Source organism: Centruroides sculpturatus, unplaced genomic scaffold (genome assembly GCF_000671375.1).
Source record: "Centruroides sculpturatus isolate CEXI.00-Female unplaced genomic scaffold, Cexi_2.0 scaffold236, whole genome shotgun sequence".
Classification (NCBI taxonomy): domain Eukaryota; kingdom Metazoa; phylum Arthropoda; class Arachnida; order Scorpiones; family Buthidae; genus Centruroides; species Centruroides sculpturatus.
In genome coordinates, this window is record NW_019384403.1 from 238323 (window position 1) to 253504 (window position 15182).

The window sequence follows — 15182 nt, forward strand, 5'->3', positions numbered from 1 at the left end:
AAAACTGGAAAAGCTTAAATAAAATAAACTAATTTAATCTATTAATGTAAAAATAAAAAAAATTCAAAAATAATTTTGTTTTGGTGTTATATTATTTCATACAATTGTCGTGTTTTAATTTTTTCGAATATTAAAGCATTTAATAATTAATATAGAAACTTTGTCTTATTGTTAAAATAAAATTAATTAAATTAAATTAATTAATTTAATTTAATTAAAATTTGTGCATAAGATTTATCTTAAAAAAAATTTATTTTGTGCTCAGTATGTGTCGAATCACTACTACTCACATTTACTGAAATAATTAGCAAGTATACAGAAATTGCGCAGGAAACAGGCATCTGTGGAATATGGATATGGGTAGAGTGCTTATTGTACTTATTGTTTTTTTCTCTATGAGTTTTACACCGCACACACTATGCAAAAGCCTGGGAATATTACAATTGAATAGAACTACAGCACACTACAGAAGGCAATTATATTGAATACTTGCCATATTGTTTGGAAATTCTTGAATACAGATACTGACACACTTATTTGATTTTAGTTTTTTGGTTGCTAATGCTTTGTCTTTGGTCCAGTATAGTACACAGCCACGACTACCGAGTATAACCACTAAACTCAACATAATAATAAGCGCAGATCCCAAACGGTTAGGCGTTAAAAGTTGAAATTTGGTACACAGTTATTGTTTGTTACGAGAATGTACTATAAATTGTGGTAATTAAAGTTTTAATTTACCTCCATTAAAAATGCATTTGAAATTATTCAACTTTTGAAAAATAAAATGTTATCTTTAATTCACATTTTAATCCGCTGTAACAGTCATTTCATAAATAAAATAAAAGTATTTATGATTTAATTGATAATATTTTTACGTCATTAACTTTATTTAAAAATTGTTATAATTTTTAAACCAATAAAAAAAAAAGTTTGCAGAAGGTAGGATCGAACCTAGGTCGCACCGCGTTGCAGGCGAGTACGCTACGGACTGAGCCACTTCGCTGTACTACCATAAGGTAGAATCAATCGGTATATAAGCTGCGCTTAAAATTTTAGAGCCTTTTTTCTCGGAATCTTCTGGCTAGTGCGCTTTACAATTCTTCTGGGTGGACACCCTTGAGGTATACTACGAACCTGCCAAGTCTCATCCCGAACTGAATTTCCGAGACTGTAAGGTCCCCTTGTAAGTACATCTTGATGGTTAATTTTTTTGTGCACAATCACTGTGGTTTTAAGATAAAGCATTATGTGCTGCACAGCCATCTGATATTAGAATGATCTGTTTGCAGTAACATTGCCATTTCTTTCTGCCAGACAAAAGATATACTCATCTCCAAGTGAGTAAGTTGTGAAATGTGAGTCTATGGCTTCTTTTTGTAATATAGTGCAGTTACTTTAGATTTTGAACACAAAATCTGTTTATATTTTTTACTTCCATTATAATGATGTGACATGTTTCAGATGCATCTCTGCTTTTGCTTGCATTTTGGCCTCTTGTGCTATGATTTTCAGTAAATTCTAGAAAATTTTTAAAGAGATTGCCAGCATTATAAATGTAGATTGATCTTTTTCTGGAAAATGAATGATAATGCATTATGTAATATATAATAGCTGTGCAAACTATGGCCTTGGTATAAACTAATGGTACAAATAGCATGCTTATTTTGCATACTTAAGCACACTGTGTAACTTTACAGGAATGCCCTGCAATAATGATCACTGTGGTTGATTATTGATATCAGAATTTTCTAATTGCAGAATGTCTCTGATACTAAGTGCACCACTGCTTCTGCCATTACTGTACTAATCTTGCTTGCTATTTCCAATTCTAGTCATTTGTGCACTGATTATAATTATTGCTTAAATTAATACTGTAATATCATTAAACACTGAAATGTTGTAGCCAAAGAAAATAAAGATAAACAGAAGCCCATAGTATATGTAAACTCTGCTGTGTGTTATGGAAACACTTAGCAAAGTTTAGCTTTTAGCCTTCATGTAGTGGCATATAGCAAGTTTCAAAATCATTTAACGTAAGAAAAACAAATTCAGCAATTACATAGAAAAGTTTATCGGATGCTGGATAGTGCTGACTTTTATCCATTATTATACTAAATGGATTATACTGATTTCTGCATATAGTTGATTTTGCAGCTATAATGTATATCAATCAATAATATATAACTATTACTATTTTTAAAAGTATTATGAATTGTAAAACAGATATGAAGATGGCAGAAAATACCAAAGATAGTTGTGCAGTGCATTAGTAGAAACTTGATGTTTAACATATTTTTGCATTTATGTATTTTTTCACTAGTTCCTTCAAATCTTCATAAATTGCAAATATTAATTATACTGCATTTATTGTCTTGGTTTTGCACATTTTTTGGGATTTAATGCATCAGAAACTTAATTCTTATATGAATTTCCTCTTAAATAATTTAATGTTTTTACAAAAGAAAGAAAAGAAGTGTACTGTATTGCATGTATGGATGACCAGGAGAGTTATAAAAGTTCAATGGATTATCAAGATTGTTTCATCACCTTGTGATAGTGAGAGGATGCCTTATTCTATAGTTTCGGTGCCTTGACAACTATTGCTGAACTCAGATTGGCAAGTAGAGTAAGCAATATTGAGTCAGTGTTTGAAGTACGTTATACACTCACTGGCCAATGAATTAGAAAACTCCATGTGTATTAAGTAAGTGTAATTTTGTAGCTTATATGCAAAACACTTGAGTTGTGAGAGTTCATAAGCTCCTATTTAAGAATGTTGTTGGTCAGTATGGTTATTAAGTTTATGAAAATGGGAAAAGTGAAGAACTTGACAGTTTCAGAAATGGCTGATTGTGGGTGCCTGTCTCGCTAGAGCCACAATATCAAGAACTGTAGAGCTGACTGGTTTCTCCAAGGGTGAGATATTTTGAAATAATGTGATCAGACAAATCACAGTATATGTTATTCTGTACTGACGGTAGACAGAGTTTGGAGGGAGCCCCATGAAGCAATGGACCCTGCTTGCCTTATTAATACGACTCAAGGTTTTGGTAGGGGTGTTATGATATGGGGCATGTTCTGTTGGGACAGAACTGGTCTGCTGATATTCCTGGAAGGTTGGGTGATTTCCAATGAGTACCTGAACATTGTTGCTGATAAAGTTCATCCTGCAATGTTGTGTTTTTTCCTGCGTGTGACCACTCTTTCTTTGATGACAATGCTACTGTTTATTGCACAACAATTGTTCAGCAGTGATTCAGCAAGCTTGAAGACAAGTTCTGCCATTCGCCGTGGTCACCACAAAGCTTAGATCGTAACCCCATTGAGAATGTATTGTACACATTAGAACGACATATCTGCCAGCAAAGTCCACTTTCGTCAAATCTATGCAAACTAAAGGAAAGTCTAGAGAATGCCTAGTGTTCATTGGACTTAAAAGCACTTCAGCACTTTGTAGAATCCATATCAAATTGAGTAAATGATGTAATTCGAGCTAAAGGTGGTCCAATAAATTATTAAACTGCTGTTTATAATTCATTGGCCAGTGAGTGTAGATTCTGCTGTGCAGCTACAAACCTGGACATAATGGCATTATAGTGTGAAGTGCAAAACATTAAATGAAGGTACAATAGAGCATTGATTATCTGGATCAATTGGGGACTGTGGTTTGGAAAATCCATTTTTTGGATAACTGATTATGTATGAAAAATATATTAACCTATCCCGTGTTGAAATTCATTCAAATCCTGTTACGTCCTTAAGTTGTGCCAGGATTTTTGCCTCTTTGTTGTGCCAGTGCTGCCAGCTAAAACACACACACTAACAAAAATAATATTGGAGTAGCCCAAGACATAGCAGGACAAAGCTTTCGGTTAATTGACGTTTCAGTTGATTGACATTTGGATAATCAATGCTCTACTGTACTTAATGTACAGTAGCTCTGATGACATAGAAAATGTTTTTGTTTCAAATTTTGAAACTGAATGATGAAAATACATCAAGTCCTCAACACAAAATAAACAAGTATTATTGATTACTTTCAAAAGGCAGCTTAACAGTTTATCATCATTGTATAAAACATGCCTAAGGGTGCCAATTGTTGTACATTATTTTGTATGAAATAAATGCCTCTATCTTTATCCATACTGAGTGCATATACAGTGAAACCTTCATTAATGGAACTCTTGAATGGCTGATTCCTCTACTTAATGGACATTTTTACAATCACCAGACCCTTCAAATAGGACATCTATTATATTCACTTCTAAATAAGGAATGCTGTCATCTGTAACCTACCTTACGAAAATACAATGCCTCGGCTTTAATATTCTAAATGAATTAATTACGCACAAAATATTTTAAAGTGAAAAGAAAGAATCTGTTCAAATACTCTTTCAGGCAAATTTTGATTGTAGGCATCAAATGAAAACTAGCTTAAAATAGAAATGGGGGAGCAGGTTATAAGAAGTCAAACAATATTCTGTATCTGTTAGAGAAGACAACTCTGGTTAAGTTGTACAATCACTATTTAATGTTATTAAACTTTTGTCATATTATTGGAATTAAGCTTATGATACCAAAAAGCTATAAACTGTTTAAAAGTTATTCATTCATTTGACAAGAACTGTAGTATAGTGGTAATGAAAAAGAAATTTAAGATCATAAATTTGAGAAAATTTTCTACACTTTAAGGTGGTCGGCAAATTGCCTTTAAATCATGATGTTTAAACTTTCACCAAACAAACACTGCTGTTGTAACCATTTTAACTACTTTATGATGGCTAAAGTGCAATTTTTAATAAATCACTTACTGGAAAAACAAAAATGTTTGAAAAGTTACACCTACTTGATAACTATAAAGTAGGCAAATCCCTGTATCGATTTTTATTTGTCACTTAAATCATAAATGATGTTATAAATGTAACAATTCTGAATATATTTCCCATTCCTTGAAGTGGATAGCAAATCTTCATGACTCGACATTAGACTGAGATTCAATTAAAACAGTATTTTTACAGCTGAAAAAATAATAATGTATATATATATTTTAATTATATATGCTATGTATACTTTTGGTATATATACATTCCTAACACAAATTTCATTTTGTAATCTGTCTTATTCTTCACTATATGATGACAAGGTTAAAATACAATATGACTGCCGGCATGTACTGTCCCTCTAAATCAGGGGTGCCCAACCTTTTTGTTCCTCTGGGCCACATTGGAAGAAGTCATTGAGTTTTGGGCCACAAGTATATTTTGGCCCAATCCTTAAATATATAAGTATATTTAAGGACATTACTATAATCTAGACATGTTAATCCTTAAATATATAAGTATATTTAAGGATTAACATGTCTAGATTATAGTAATAAGTATTAAAAGTTTACCACAAAAAGAATATTTTTAAAAATTACTTCTACAGACACTTTCAATTTTTATTTAGAAATAGATAAATTCATTTATTATAAAGGAGACGAACAAAAATTTATTTGAAAAACACAAATATTTGTTTTATTTGGGTCTCTAATTAATAAAAACGATGAAACACTATTTTAAAGTGCATTTTTATTCAACTAATATATTTATAAATAATGTGACCGTAGGGTCGGCACCTCTTTGGCGCCCTGTCAGGAGACCTGAATCTGACACCACCGAGTCTCTGGGGGACTCGGAAATCGCGACGTTACGTCTAAAGATTTGCGAGCGGTAGCGTGTGAGCGCTTGGATTCTTAGTAGAGGTGAGGAGAGAGACGCGGAAGTAACTTACTCGGACTCCATAGTAACAAGTAAATAACGATTTTAATGAAGTCGAACTAACTACTACACAGAGATACTAAATACTATCGGCATATTATTTTCCTTACTTATACTAGGCCGCGGAGAGAGAGAGTTTACAACCGAATCGCGGGTTGATAAATACCTTGTCGATGGACAGTTCTTTGAATCTCGAATGGACAGTTCTTTGAATCTTGTCGTTGAATCTTGAATCAGAATCTTGTCCGTTCACTGGGGTGGAGGCACGGAGGAGTGTAGAGGCTTAATCCAGCACGAATGTTTTTCTCTGGTTTAATCCTGGTCACGGTTTTAATTCGGTGGTACGGTTTTAATCCTGGGGCACGGTTTTAATGGTTTGGAGAATGATTTGGTTGGGCGGGCTTGAATGACGACTTCTGTAGAGGGACTTCGGATGACGACTGACCTCGGGATCGTTTTCTTTTCTCTTTTTTTTTTCTCTTGGGTTTTTTCCATGAGGTCAGGTGATAGCCTTTAACGGTCGCACGTCCAATATGGATTCTCCATCAAAAGTTCCTGGTGACACATCCCTGACTAACTTGATTCGACTCAACAAGGAACAAACTCCGTGGGAAATAAATTTTATGGCTTTTAGCCTAACTCGATAAAACGTTCGAATTTAACCGATTATATTTTCCAAATTAAAATTTAAAATAACACTTTATTGTGGGTCTGTTCGTCCCTCACAATAATATGTAGCCCAAAAAGTAACCAATGTGCCAACTGATATTTTTTACATCAAACTAATAAAAGGTAGCCAAATTTGGCACAAAATAGCCAAATCTTGCAATGCTGGAAGAAATACTAAATAAAGCTGGAGTTGAGACTCAAAGGATTATAGACCCAAATGAGGAGAAATGACAAAAGATAAAGAAGTGAGGAAGGTTGGAAAATTAAGGGTCCATATTTGCATAACAGAAGGCCTACTTAACCTTTCTCATTACTTCTTATCTTTAGGTCTTTCTCTCCTTTCCCCTCATTTGGGTCTATACTCCTTTGAGAGCCAACTCCAGCTTTATTTAGTATACCTTCCTCATTCACACATTTCTATTTGAAAATATTTCTTTTCCACTCAAAAACAAAATATGTATAAAGGTTTACGGCTTTGTGAAACTTGTTTTTTGAGTTTATACCGTTTAAATAAATAAGTAATAATAATAATTGTCGGTTTTGTGTACACGTTTATTGGGCCGCATTCAAACTTGCCTTGGGCCGCATGCAGGCTGCGGGTTGGACATCCCTGCTCTAAATTGCAGACAAACTTCTCAGTCCAGATGGTGTCTGCTATTTGGAGATTATACTGTATATTCTCTCTTCTTCTTCTTATCACTTCGTCAAAGTTTTAAATCAAGTTTCTACTAGATATATAAAATTATTAACATAGTATGTAATTAGTATATAGATGACATTATTGATTAGTTCAAACATGTAAAGATTTTGTTATATTGAAATTAAAAATTTGGTAGGGAATCGAGAGATGGTGAGAATCGACGTGGTGGAAGAGGTGGATTTAGCACTACTGGCGGTGGAGGCAACATGCGTGGTTCTAGAGGTCGAGGACGTGGCCGAGGAGGAAATTTTGGATTTGATAGTCGTGGCAAGAGAGAGTTTGATCGTCAAAGTGGAAGTGATAAAAGGTTGGTTAAAAATATATAATTAGAATATTTGAATGTCAAGATTAATAGCTTATATTTGCATTAAAATTGAACTAATTTTTGTGTAAAAGATTAGTAAAAGCTAGTCTTAGCTTTTACTAATCTTTTATTAGGCAAAGCTAAGAATAAAAGTAAATATGAAGGAGGATTCAGAGAAATGCATCAAGCTAAATGGACAAGACTTAGATGTTAATAAATTTGAATATCTCAGAAGCTGGATAACAAATGGTGAAATATGTTGTTATGAAGTAAAATAAAATTGGGGGAAATATAGCATTTTACCAAATATTTAAAGTAGTTGAAATTAAATTTTTTATGCCACTAGTCATAATTAAGATATTGAAGTCATTGTCTGGAGTATCCTGACATTGCACTCATGAACAAGAAAGTTGAGTCACTGGAAAATTCTTCTGACCTTGACTCCAATTATTTGTTTTTTTCTATTGAGTCAGGGCCTTTTCAACAAATGATATTGGAAAACCTGAATGTGTTGACTCATTCTCCCTTAGTCTTAATGACTTGTCATCAAGTGATTATCGTTTATTTGATCCCCTGAAAGAATATCTTTATAAAAATAGTTCGCGAACAATGATGAGATGCTAAACCAAACAATTATCATAATTAATCAGGTTATTAGTAATAATTAGATATTAAGTAATTTGATATTAGAGGTAGATGTTAGGTACCATCTCTTATCTCTTATCGCAAATGTCTACCTCTAATACCAAATTACTTAATATCTAATTATTAATAATAGCAAAACAATAGCCTGATTAATTGCAGTGATCATTTGATTTAGTATTAATGCATCAGGCTTTGGGAAGTTTATTATATTTATAATGATGAGATGGTTGATGCAGTTCTTCACTAGTTTTTGGGTCAACTGAAAGAATTTTAAGCTGCTGTAATATGAAAGCCAGTGAACTGGTACTTATTTACTTTCATAATTGTAGTATACTTGACATCTAATGAACAGAAATGGGCAGCTGGATGGCTGAGCAATTAAATTTCTAGAACACTGCTTTGGAACCTGGGAATGAATCCAGACAGGTTGAAAAACCCAGAAATTTTTGGGAGTAGTTCATCCTAGATATGTTGGGGCCTCATCCAGTGCCACTACTGGTTACATGAAATACAAGGGTAGTTACAGGGGCTACTCATTGACATACAAAAAAAGTTAAAACTTTGAAGTTTATAAAAAACTTCAAAATATTGGTTTTTTGAAAACATTATGATGGCAATTAGTTTATCATGCAATCTGGTACAATCATTATGTACATGTTGATGAAATGTACTTGTTAATTATTCAAATACTTTTAATTTTTGAATTAGCCACCTTTGGGTACTTTGACCTCATCCCTCACCATCTGGTTACCCTACTGTGGGAGTGGACAAACCCATGATGGACTTGATTAAAAATAAGTCTTCTTAGTTCCAGCAGGATGGAAAACTGGTCGAAGTAAACAGAAAATAACACAAAAACACCAAAAGTTAGGAAATACTAAACTTTACGATTATTAACGTTTTCTATCTAAAAAAAATGTTAGTAATAAAATTTAGTATTTTGTAGCTGGTTTTTTTTGTGTTTGTTTGTTGGTTTTTGCAATAATATTTTATATATACCATCATGTATGACAGGCAATTAACTAGTTCACATATATATTTTAAACTACAGTACTATAAACATGAGCAGTGGTCAAAATGTTGATATTCTGTTGATACTTTGACATTAATTATAAACAAATATATATTTATGGACAAATTGAAATTAAGCATATGCAATAGTTCCTGTATCAAATTAATAATATATGTAAGTTTTGAGATAAAGCAATAATTATTTTTTCATTGTCTATCCAAGATTAAGCTTATTAGACCAACAGTAGATGATTTTTTAAATAAAACATAAAAATCTTTACTTGTTCTTATAAATACATTTTGATCTCTTGATCAAAATGTATTATCAAGATTTTCATTGGATGTTCATTTCGATCAGTATAATAATAAGCCTAATGGACAATATTTTCTAAAAAAATAAGACAGCATTTCATTAAATTAAGATAAAAATTTGATAGTCTACAGCAATGATTCTCAAACTTTTTCGATCCACCGCCCCCTTTGTTCCATAAAGTTATACCCAACGCCCCCTAACCCATTTTCTCTTGTGTGAGAAAAGGATTGGAAATATTCTTAGGAAAACTTTTCTATGAATCTCACACTTTGTGCCCTTACTGTACATTGTTCTCATCATCTGGAAACCATTAAACGCAATGTTTCCTCTTATCAGCCCCAATTTTGCCTTTGGTCACCGTTCAATACCCTGCCTCTATCATAGATCTATTCATCGCGCCAGAAGGGGGCGTTATTGCTTACTTTGAGAAACGCTGAGCTAAAATAAAAGTCAATGTGTTAGAAATATTCAAGTTGTGACCTTCAATAAAAAATATATAAAATGTCAACATTTTATATATATTCAGTCAAATTTTTATATATAAAATTTGTCTGCCGTCGCCCCTCTATATTTCCTTAATGCCCCCCAATTCTCTTTGAGCCTTCTACTGCCCCCCTGAAAGCCTCCAGCGCCCACAAGGGGGCGTTATCGCCCACTTTGAGAAACGCTGGTCTACAGTAACACAAATATTGGCCTACAAGCTTTACATATTCCAAGTTGCTCACTATCCTAGTCTTAAACTATGCTATCTACAATTGATTTCCATTCTGCTGATACACATACACCCATATTTAATTTAAATATGGGATAAGGAATTGGGAATGTAAAATGCTCTTTATCTCTGTAGGGTCTAGTTAGATCCATGTTTACAAGTTAGTATTTTGAAGTTGAATCTATTTAGCCACATTTTGTTAACTGTTAAAAGTATGAAAATACTCTGATTAGTATATGGTTGAAATGATTGTATGCCATTAATTATAACCTTATTCAGGTTATAATTAATGGCATAAACATGTTGAATGACTTCATACATTAAGGCTCTAATAAAAAGAATTTAGATGTTTTTTAATTAGAGCCTTTATATATGAAGTCATTGAACATGTTGATATAATAAAGATTGCAGATTAAAATCATAAAGCATTTAAAATGCAAATCAATTATAAATTCTACAAATGCTTTGCCATTTTAATTGATAATTTATTTAACTTATCAGGTTTTTGCATTCTCCCACTAAATTAAGCTGACTTTGTGAAAGATCAATTTACGCAGTTGCATGCAAAAGGTGGGTAGATCAATGCTGTGAATGTGTGTAAATAAAGAAATGGCTTATTTCTTAATTTATCATGGTAAAAACAGCAATGGTTAGCAAAATAGAAAATTGTTTTATAAAGCACTTATTTTATATAATTTTAAGTAAACATTGTGATTCAGTTGTAGTTAAAATTCTTTCATGTTTCTTTCTGACATTTTTTATATATATAGAAAGGAAAAATAAATATATATATATATATAGTTTTGTTTGTCTAAATTTATTCACTATATTATTATAATAAACTTTTTTAAAATAATTATAACTTGCTTTATTATACTACTTATGTCTGATTTTTTTATGTTCTATTTCCTCAAATTTTCATATAATCATGAGATCAGATTTTGAGTGATTATAAATTTTGTTGTGAAAGAAAATTACAATTGATGCAAACTCTAAACAGTAAGTTGCCTTGGCCAGGAATAAAGTTATTTTTTCTTCTTATCTAAATTAAACAAAATGATAAGTGTGGATTTACTATAAAATAAAATTTAATGTTTATAATTTTGTATATGCAAAATTATAAACATTAAATTTAATTTTTTGCCACATTTGCTTAATGCAAAGAGGTGGATAAAGATGAATAAACATGCTGCTTAAAATATTTATTTTATTAAAATAAAAGCTGTTTTATCATATTTTACATTTTTTTCTAGTGGTGTTAAGCCAGTTGAAAAAAGGGAAGGTGCTGGTGCTCATAATTGGGGAACAGTTAAGGATGATCTAGAGTAAGTATTCTAAAAATTATAAAATTGTTTTTAAAAAAATTAATATTATATTAATATAATAGCTACAAATTTACCTTTTAAAACCTTTAAAAATTGAGCTTATACATTATTTGTAGTCTATATTTTATATGAACAGATATTCTCAGAAGTAATAAAGAATTTATAATTGTGAATTTTAATATATAATTAAACACAATCTACTAAAAATAATAAAAACCTTTAACACTTACTCTGCTGGGCCAGTTGACCTAGTTCCTTACCTGTGTGCTGACTGATTTAAGCGATTTTACAGTATTTCTACTAAAAATAAAAAAAGGATTGACTAAAGCTAGGTAAAAAGTAAAAACAGTTTCTGATATTGGGAACGTTTATCTATACATTACTCAATTTTGATGTATGTGGGCTTTATTTTTATGTATTTTGCTTTAATGTTATTTGGACTTGTTTTAGAGATAAAGATACAATGAAAAAAAATTGAAAACTGCATTATAGCTTTAAAATTTTTATTTTTATGTATGAAATATATAGTGCATGGATGAATTTATTCATAATAATGATGTGCTGTATTAATATTATTAGTAGACTTTTTTCTGGCTGTTTTTCATAATTGAGTCAGTTTGGCAAATGTACATAAGATGGCATTAGTACTATCAGAAATATAGGAATTTGAATTTTGTATCGATAATATCTAAAAAGTATATAAATTATGTAATATCATATAAACTATATAGCTTTAAAATACTAGTAAAATTACGTGGCTTATTTCTATTTTTTGATCTCAGTTAGGCCTAAATCATAATTGCGACATTTTCGTCAGATAAATCAATATAATTTGCACTATATTTGTTGATTTTTTTTATTAATGAATTCAAACAATTATTAGTACGTTAATGCTCCATATCTAAACTTTACTCATACATAAAAAATAAAACAACTTGATTATAGTCACTTGCAAAATATGGCGACAAAACTCCGAATCAGATGATGATCATGGTTGTACAAAATCACTTATATTTCAAATTTCTTAATAAATAGTGCCCACTATTTATTAACAGAAACACTAAAAGAGATCGTATTTTCATTGCTGAAAACATAATGATATGTTTTAAAGCTAGAAATAACAAGATATATCAAGAAATGTAATATCACATTTTTTTGTGAAGGAATGTGAAAAACGTAATATTATGTTTCTATCAGGGTAAGTGTTAAAATATCCACTATAAAGTTCATTGCAGTATTTTGGGGGGAACCTTGACTTGACAATGCTTGCCAAATTTGGATTTTAAGAAACAGTTGTAATACAATCAACTTTTTACGAGTATTGAATAAAGTGGAAAGGTAAACATTTTTAGATGTGATGATATTGCAAAATGATTTATGGAATAGTTATTTGGCTATACTAAGACTAATTATTAAAGCTTTAATATATGGACCGTTTATTTTGAAAGTGGTGTAAGTCCATTTTTTCTTCTTTCGAGATATTTAAACATTTGCATTTTAGTTGATTCAAAAATATAAATAAAGTGTACTAAGTTTGNTCGCCCACTTTGAGAAACGCTGGTCTACAGTAACACAAATATTGGCCTACAAGCTTTACATATTCCAAGTTGCTCACTATCCTAGTCTTAAACTATGCTATCTACAATTGATTTCCATTCTGCTGATACACATACACCCATATTTAATTTAAATATGGGATAAGGAATTGGGAATGTAAAATGTTCTTTATCTCTGTAGGGTCTATTTAGATCCATGTTTACAAGTTAGTATTTTGAAGTTGAATCTATTTAGCCACATTTTGTTAACTGTTAAAAGTATGAAAATACTCTGATTAGTATATGGTTGAAATGATTGTATGCCATTAATTATAACCTTATTCAGGTTATAATTAATGGCATAAACATGTTGAATGACTTCATACATTAAGGCTCTAATAAAAATAATTTAGATGTTTTTTAATTAGAGCCTTTATATATGAAGTCATTGAACATGTTGATATAATAAAGATTGCAGATTAAAATCATAAAGCATTTAAAATGCAAATCAATTATAAATTCTACAAATGCTTTGCCATTTTAATTGATAATTTATTTAACTTATCAGGTTTTTGCATTCTCCCACTAAATTAAGCTGACTTTGTGAAAGATCAATTTACGCAGTTGCATGCAAAAGGTGGGTAGATCAATGCTGTGAATGTGTGTAAATAAAGAAATGGCTTATTTCTTAATTTATCATGGTAAAAACAGCAATGGTTAGCAAAATAGAAAATTGTTTTATAAAGCACTTATTTTATATAATTTTAAGTAAACATTGTGATTCAGTTGTAGTTAAAATTCTTTCATGTTTCTTTCTGACATTTTTTATATATATAGAAAGGAAAAATAAATATATATATATATATAGTTTTGTTTGTCTAAATTTATTCACTATATTATTATAATAAACTTTTTTAAAATAATTATAACTTGCTTTATTATACTACTTATGTCTGATTTTTTTATGTTCTATTTCCTCAAATTTTCATATAATCATGAGATCAGATTTTGAGTGATTATAAATTTTGTTGTGAAAGAAAATTACAATTGATGCAAACTCTAAACAGTAAGTTGCCTTGGCCAGGAATAAAGTTATTTTTTCTTCTTATCTAAATTAAACAAAATGATAAGTGTGGATTTACTAGTAGTTCATCCTAGATATGTTGGGGCCTCATCCAGTGCCACTACTGGTTACATGAAATACAAGGGTAGTTACAGGGGCTACTCATTGACATACAAAAAAAGTTAAAACTTTGAAGTTTATAAAAAACTTCAAAATATTGGTTTTTTGAAAACATTATGATGGCAATTAGTTTATCATGCAATCTGGTACAATCATTATGTACATGTTGATGAAATGTACTTGTTAATTATTCAAATACTTTTAATTTTTGAATTAGCCACCTTTGGGTACTTTGACCTCATCCCTCACCATCTGGTTACCCTACTGTGGGAGTGGACAAACCCATGATGGACTTGATTAAAAATAAGTCTTCTTAGTTCCAGCAGGATGGAAAACTGGTCGAAGTAAACAGAAAATAACACAAAAACACCAAAAGTTAGGAAATACTAAACTTTACGATTATTAACGTTTTCTATCTAAAAAAAATGTTAGTAATAAAATTTAGTATTTTGTAGCTGGTTTTTTTTGTGTTTGTTTGTTGGTTTTTGCAATAATATTTTATATATACCATCATGTATGACAGGCAATTAACTAGTTCACATATATATTTTAAACTACAGTACTATAAACATGAGCAGTGGTCAAAATGTTGATATTCTGTTGATACTTTGACATTAATTATAAACAAATATATATTTATGGACAAATTGAAATTAAGCATATGCAATAGTTCCTGTATCAAATTAATAATATATGTAAGTTTTGAGATAAAGCAATAATTATTTTTTCATTGTCTATCCAAGATTAAGCTTATTAGACCAACAGTAGATGATTTTTTAAATAAAACATAAAAATCTTTACTTGTTCTTATAAATACATTTTGATCTCTTGATCAAAATGTATTATCAAGATTTTCATTGGATGTTCATTTCGATCAGTATAATAATAAGCCTAATGGACAATATTTTCTAAAAAAATAAGACAGCATTTCATTAAATTAAGATAAAAATTTGATAGTCTACAGCAATGATTCTCAAACTTTTTCGATCCACCGCCCCCTTTGTTCCATAAAGTTATACCCAA

At 30.7% G+C, this 15182-nt stretch overlaps 1 protein-coding gene across 1 annotated transcript in view; it reads left to right on the top strand.

Moving 5' to 3' along the window:
- The window catches only part of LOC111618721 (plasminogen activator inhibitor 1 RNA-binding protein-like), a 57157-nt gene that overhangs the window by 23208 nt on the left and 18767 nt on the right, over window positions 1-15182 (top strand). Inside the window, exons 3-4 of the mRNA XM_023360292.1 lie at window positions 7268-7438; window positions 11370-11441. Of these exons, the coding sequence (XP_023216060.1) occupies window positions 7268-7438; window positions 11370-11441 (243 nt within the window). The remainder of the gene's footprint in view (window positions 1-7267; window positions 7439-11369; window positions 11442-15182) is intronic.